The sequence below is a fragment of the Gymnoscopelus braueri genome (assembly GCF_963280865.1).
Source record: "Gymnoscopelus braueri genome assembly, chromosome: 4".
Classification (NCBI taxonomy): Eukaryota; Metazoa; Chordata; class Actinopteri; order Myctophiformes; family Myctophidae; genus Gymnoscopelus; species Gymnoscopelus braueri.
In genome coordinates this window covers 16,479,699-16,487,000 of record NC_137605.1, presented here as the reverse complement: position 1 = coordinate 16,487,000, position 7,302 = coordinate 16,479,699, and the positions used below count along the sequence as shown (strand labels likewise).

Below are 7,302 nucleotides of genomic sequence, written 5' to 3'. Positions count from 1 at the left end.
TCTCCTGTCTCTCTGCTTCACTCCTTTTCGTTCTTTGTTTTTCTATGTTTTCTGCCTCCCCTCTCGTGCTCTGTCAGGCATAGGGGATTTCTCAGCTGCAGCTGTAATGGAGGATAATTCTGCCATGGTAGAGAGAGATGTGTACGTTTCCACAAAGGTAATCCATAGTTACGTTTCATCTGACGTTGGAGTGTAGGGCTTTGATTGCTGACAGCAGCAGAGTCGTAGTCCATATAATCCTCTCAAAAATCAGTATATCAAATGCCTTTTCTGAATTGACCATGGCCACGACACAGATAGACCAACCCCCAGGTACAGAACGTACAATTGTCAAAGCGGTGACTTGAGGAATCCAGCTATCAGGCATAGGTAAAGATGACAAAGTGACCTTTTGTCAGGCTATGGAACTTTTCTCTTGATTTTTTGTGAGTCTGCACATTTACACAATCTACGCGGAGCCCATATTAAGTGTTTGACCCTAACAAAAGCATGTATGACATAAAGTAATGTATTCTTTTGTTTGTCTTCTCATGACCATACCACGGGGTTGTGAAGCTGTGAGGAGCTTGGATCGTAAGAAAGAGCATGTTCTTTTTGCTCAATCTCTAGACTGCATGGTAGAAAAATCCTACATTTGACTGAAGCCTACCATAATCTGTCCTTATGTACTCTCTTTATTTGCATGTTACGCAAGAATAATTTGTTGGTACAAAGTATTCTGTAATAGGTCCTCAAACTACCCCGACCTGTACTCTTTTTTTTTTTATTGCCATTTTGTTTTCTTTTGAAATGGTGTAGCCTGCCCAAGGTTTTCCCTCATTTGTTGTAAACAGAGATTCTTATTGCATGCCTACTGTAGTCATAGTCCCTCTTGTCCAACCCACAATGGCTGCAAATGTTAGGGTCACAACCTTTAACCCCTTGGGCCATGGTTGAGTGACTAAGCTGAGAGAGTTTGTACACATCAGTGAGTATATATGGACCTGTAAGGACACTGATGTTTTTATGATTACGCCTTTGGACGTGCTCCAAAAAAGCAATCTGTACCTGAAAAAGGAAAGACCGCCCACAGATACAACTTCACCACCAAGTGACTGAACCATGGAGGTGGATGGGTTTATCTTGTGCTCACAGGTGCCGTTTATGGATTTGCACACATCTCTGCAGGAGGACGCTCCTTCACCATAAACAGTGGAAACGCGTTCTTATCAGCACTGCACACATTTTGTATCATTCGTTCTATCAAAGCACATGGTAACTCAACAGTGAACTCCATCTCAGGCATCTACAGTAATATCAGACATAATTGTGTTGAAAAACTGAAAGACTGTGGCAAATAGCTGCATCTTGTTCCTTGTCTGTGAGAAAATAAGTTGTGTGCAATGGGAGCGGCACGAGTGAAGCGTCGTTTCAGCGCGGTGGTAGATGGGCCGGTAGACGAGGAAGAGGTCATGAGGCTGGCGCAGAGCGCTGCGGACACGGCCAGAGCGGGGGGGAGCACCAATGGTTCGGGCAGTCCGGCCGACCCCTCCCCGACCCACACCGGCAACGGCATCGCTGCCCTTGCCGCCCACGCCGTGCAGGGCAACAGCAACAACGCGCGGAGGCACATCGCCGTGGGAGAGCTGGTCGAGGAGGGCAGAGGAGGAGAGGGCGGGGTGAGAGGAGGAGGAGGAGGTGGAGGAGTTTGCTCGGGGCTGCAGAGGAATGCGAGGGGCGAAGGCGCAGGAGGGAGAGGGGACGGGCGTATGTCGTCCTCTGACCAGGACTCACTGTCGTCACCCCTCTGCGCCGGGCGCCGCCACCCCTCCTCCTCTGCCGCCCGGCGCCAACCCAGCCGCCGCCGCCGCCGCCGGCCCCGGCAACGCTTTGTGAGCAAGGACGGACGCTGCAACGTCACCTTCGTCAACATGAGCGAGAGGGGCCAGCGGTACCTCAGTGACCTCTTCACCACCTGTGTGGACATCCGCTGGCGCTGGATGCTCGTCATCTTCACCCTCTCCTTCCTCCTCTCCTGGCTGCTCTTTGGCTTTGCCTTCTGGCTCATTGCCTCCATGCACGGGGACCTCTCCATCCGCCTCGCCCCCGGCTCCGGTACCTCATCCTCAGGGGAGGACGCAGCAGGGGGGGAGTCGAACGGAGAGGCGCCGGCAGGTGTGGAGCCGTGCTTCCTCCAGGTCCACAGCTTCATGGCGGCCTTCCTCTTCTCCCTGGAGACGCAGACCTCCATCGGCTACGGCTTCCGCAGCGTGACCGAGGAGTGCCCCCTGGCGGTGCTGGCGGTCGTCTTGCAGTGCATCGTGGGCTGCATCATCGACGCCTTCATCATCGGGGCGGTTATGGCAAAGATCGCCAAGCCCAAGAAGCGCAACGAGACGCTGGTGTTCTCTGACACGGCCGTTGTGGCGCTGAGGGATGGCAAGCTCTGCATGATGTGGAGGGTCGGCAACTTGCGCAAGAGTCACCTGGTAGAGGCTCACGTCCGAGCACAGCTACTGAAGGTAAGACAGAGGGGATCTTTTTTTTTTAGAACCCAAATGCAGAGCAAGCAGGCAGTTGAGCAAGATTAACACCAAACTAAGCTTTACTGCAGCTCCCACAAAGACAGTGTAGGCTACAGGGATAGGTGCAAAACACATGAGAAAGAAACAGGCAGTAACATGTCACAAGACACACTAGAGCTAACAGGACACAGGTGAACGTGATGAACAATAAACAGGTGCGGCTGATTACACCGACCAGGGAACATCTGGTGGATAGGTAGGGAAGCACAGGACAGGGTCACATCTGGTGGGCAGGTAGGGGAGGACAGGGCGGGCAGAGTGACAAATGGTCGACAGCCAGAGGAAACACAGGACAAGGTGACATCTGGAGGACAGACAAGGAAGCACAAGACAAGGTGACATCTGGTGGACAGGTAGGGAAGCACAGGAGGACACCCGAGAAAGTATTGTGATGCAGAATGAAAAGACCAGAATTTTGTGGCATAACCTGGGCCTGTTCACACAAATTCTGTTCTCTTCTGTTCACATCTTTGTAAAGTCAATGTGGGTTTTAGACTGAGTTTATATATTATAGTAGATACACCCTAAAACAAAGACACAAGAAGAAGAGAGATGCTTTCTGAACACTTTACAACACATTACATTTAATGTGCTTCTCATCAATAGACCTTGAAAAAAAGGGGGAAAAGTGTAACACAAATAAAGGATAGAATTGCAATGGTGTTTCAGCCAGTAAGACCACTGACCATATCCTGTATTAAGTCCCTGGTGTGGTTCCACCTTAGGGACATTGTTGTCATAATCTCGTTCCTGACTTTCTCAGCTGTCCTTTCCAACTAGTTCAGTTTAAAAAATCCCATATGAAGATGAGGTATAGGCAACAACACAATATAGTGTAAGAAATGTTGTTCATCATTGCAAGGTTTGCTACATCACGAGGGAAGCTATTTAGTTCTAGTGGGGTTAAAGCATTTATGAGCATGGAGAAAGGAAGTCTCCCTACCAAAGACATGGGTTGGGTCTGACGTCAGAGATAGAGAGAGAGCATAAAGCATGCGCTGCAACATGTTGTGAGCTTGTAGATCTGCTTTTTAGGCGAGCAACACCAGTGCAAAACTACGCTTTTAGGATAGTAGGTAGTGAGAGTTAAAAAAGGTTGCAGAGTAGAGGCAGAAAAAGAGAGTGTGAGAGTACTCTGAAAGGTCACAGAAAAAATTAGGAGAGAGAGAACGAGACGTAAAGAAACAGTACTAGGGCCATCTGGCTTGTATTCTATAGCTTGTAGTTAATGAGAGCTTGTTTTATTTCCCGTCAGGGGTTTTAGAAGATTTACCATGGATTAACTTCTCCAGGATTCTTTGAATCCTGGAGAAGCCATTGCCCTTCCTCATTCCCTGTGTGTGTGTGTGTGTGTGTGTGTGTGTGTGTGTGTGTGTGTGTGTGTGTGTGTGTGTGTGTGTGTGTGTGTGTGTGTGTGTGTGTGTGTGTGTGTGTGTGTGTGTGTGTGTGTGTGTGTGTGTGTGTGTGTGTGACTGTGTGTGTGTGTGTGTGACGTTTGTGTGATGGGCGGTTAGGATTCTAGGTGGTCTGTAGGACGCGTTAGTGTATGTGTGTGTATAAACAGACGCACTTGTGTCAGAGTCGTCCCCCAGTTTGCAATCTCTAGAGCCCTGAGGTGACCACAGTGACATCTACAATCCCTGTTAATAAGTATGTGTCAAAGTTCAGCTGGGGCAGGAGGGATTATGTCCGTTCACAGAAATACAATATTCTATGCTGGGGTTGGAGATTGAAAAAACAAAAGAGGTTGGGTCAATGATAATTCTGCACATGGGGAAACTGGTGTGTCAACATTTAGCCAGAGAGGCAAAATATAGGTCAGATATTAACCAGTTCAGCCCTTTATTCTTCATTGTACGACAGATAGTGAAAATAGATCTACAAGCTCACACATCGCATCATGATGACGCTTTGTGACCTTGTAGATGGGCTATTTTAGCTTTTTTATGTTTGTCTGTAATGACATGGCCAGAATAGGGACACCAGGTTGTCACATTTTGTGGTCAGTGTTGGAAATTAGCATTTGCTGTCAATAACATTGATTATCTCTTTTGGCCCTGAGATTTCCTGGGTCATTAGGCACATTATTTTTATTTACTCAATGCCTGAAAATTTGAGTGGACAAACTTATTTTTCATAATACTGTTGCTGTGTTTTATTAGTAACTCCAATGTCAGGCAGGTATTAGATGGGTCCATATTGCCAAGATGCCAGATATAGGTATACTGTAGTGTAGTTCTTGGTTTCTTTAACCTGGGTGCATTTTTTAGTTGTTTCAGTTAGTTAGCGCTGCAGTCAACTACCATTTCTATCCATTTTTGTAACTAAGACAGACAGCAGGAAACTGAGAGGGAGGGTGTAGGAGAGACAGACAAAAAAGAGAGAGAGAATTTGGGACTGTATCAGAGACTCAAATAGGTAATTATCTTGGGACAAATATCACAAAACTGCTGTGAAAACTTGAATGCACCTGTAGTGTATAATATTTCATTCACTGTCGGCTCAGTAAGTGGACACTGACCTCTCTTTATTTTGATGTAGGAGAGGAGGGAGAAACTGACATCATGTCACTGGCACAGTCTCCCCGTCTCTCTTTCTTCTGCCCCCATCTTTCTTTCTCATTTTTAATCGGTCACTCTCGCTTTCTTCCTCCTCGTCTCACTCCCTCTCTTTGTCTTCCTATCTGTCCAACTGTCTAATCTCTTCCTTTTTTCTTTCTCTCTCTCTCGTCTCCGCTCCCCATCCTCCGCTTTCAGCCGAGGGTCACCCCAGAGGGGGAGTTCCTGCCGTTGGACAACATGGACCTCAACGTGGGCTTCGACACGGGTACAGACCGCATCTTCCTGGTGTCTCCCTGCACCGTTGTCCACGAGATCGACGACGAGTCGCCCCTCTTTGAGATGGACCGCAAGGCTCTGGAGGGCGACAGCGAGCTGGAGGTGGTGGTCATCCTGGAGGGCATGGTTGAGGCCACGGCCATGACCACGCAATGCCGCAGCTCCTACCTGGCTTCCGAGATCACCTGGGGACGCCGCTTCGAACCCGTGCTCTTTGAGCGGAAAGACTGCTACCAGGTAGAGGTGACATGCAGTCTGTAGTTAACAGTGTTTACCTGTGATAATCGTTGCGTGTTGTGCTCACGTCTAAGTGGAGGGCCGTTTATCCCTGCCATCACTAATAATGGCATGGTGTCCCAGTCAAATGCATGTCTTAGTGTGGTGATGTGGTCACAAATAGAAGTGTTCATCGTACTCATTGTACTCTAAAATTGGGACATTAGCTATAACTACTGTGCCCATTTAAGCTTAGTTTAGTGATTTTTGGAACCTTCTGATCTATAAAGTGTTCATCGTACTCATTGTACTGTTCCCGGCAGTGTAAATTCAGTTTTCAGCTTCACCCAGCTGATTGCTGATTGCCCAAGTGGTCAGACTTGAGCACAGAAGGGGAGCAGTTAAGTGCCAGGGCTGGAAATCGAACCTGGGACCTTCTGTTTCCCACGCAGCCCAGTTTCTACCCATTCAACTATGGCCGCCCCCGAAGTAGCCTAATTTCCTCAGGCTAAAACAGAAACTTGATAACATTACTACATGTTTTTGCCTGAATTTTCTGAACCTTACTCTTTCGCAGGACTGTCTATATTTGCTACTGTTAGTGGTCTTTCCTCTCAAAGAGCACTGGTTCTAATCCACCACCCTGTAGCGACAATTTCTCTTGGAGAATCAGTAACTCTGAGGTCAGCTTGAGTGCATTCCCGGTGAAATGCTCATTTAAATGAAATAAACTAGCATCTCATTCTCATCCTTTCTTCTAGGTGGACTACTCATTCTTCCATCGAACGTATGAGATCCCCGGCCATCCGTCATGCAGCGCCAAGGAGCTAGCTGAGCGCAAGTACATAGAGGACTCGCCCTCGTCGTTCTGCTACGAGAACGAGGTGGCCCTGCAGCTTGCGTCCTCCAATGATGACCCCAAACCTGACGACAACCCCCGACGTCCCTCACCCCCGACTGGACGCCCCTCGCGCTCTGAACACCCCCACACCAACTGACCTGGGGGGAGAAAGAGAGATGGGGTGTGTGAGGGCAATGGGAACATAATGCCCCAATGGGCCAGAGCGAAGTACGGTACACAGAGGTGAATACAGACAGGAATAGACAGTGGACAGATGTAGAGACATGTTTAGAAGCAGTGGTGGAAGAAGTACACAGATTTGTAAAGTAACTAGTAGTAACTAAATCTGTCAAGCAATTGTAGTGGAGTAAAAAGTACAATATTTGAGATGTAGAAGTAAAAGTACCTCAAAATTATACATAAGTATTGATTGACACAAAATGTAATCAGCACGGAGGTAAGGTAAAACATTGAGACTAAAAGGATAACACAAAAAAGGGGGAGTTGTTTCCATTGTGGTCCCATGTTTTCAATTCATCAGCAGAGCATAGAATATTTACACATTAATACATGTCATAACAGTACAGTACAGCACTTATACTTTCCACCACTGTTTAGATGATAGGAAAGATCAGGTAGTCGTAGTCGCAAACAGAAAGAAAGTTTGTTGATCAAGAAATTGGAGGTAAGCATGTCTTTCACATAGCCAGGAATTGTCCTTTTTAAAAGGTAGGTAAAGGGAGCGAGAGAGAAACAGAGAGGGGGTTGGTCAGTCGTGTAAAATGTAACGTTTGGGGTCACTCTGATGGAAAGATACGTCGGCAAATAACCCAGTTGGCTTATT

General features: G+C 47.5%; 1 protein-coding gene across 1 annotated transcript; it reads left to right on the top strand.

Moving 5' to 3' along the window:
• Positions 1-1,382: 1,382 nt before the first annotated feature.
• On the top strand, positions 1,383-6,615 carry kcnj14 (potassium inwardly rectifying channel subfamily J member 14; the record flags this gene model as incomplete). The annotated part of the gene is made up of 3 exons (XM_080425793.1): positions 1,383-2,501; positions 5,321-5,638; positions 6,379-6,615. 3 exons carry the CDS (start codon positions 1,383-1,385, stop codon positions 6,613-6,615), a joined length of 1,674 nt encoding a protein of 557 aa, XP_080281919.1.
• Between the last annotated feature and the right edge of the window lie 687 nt (positions 6,616-7,302).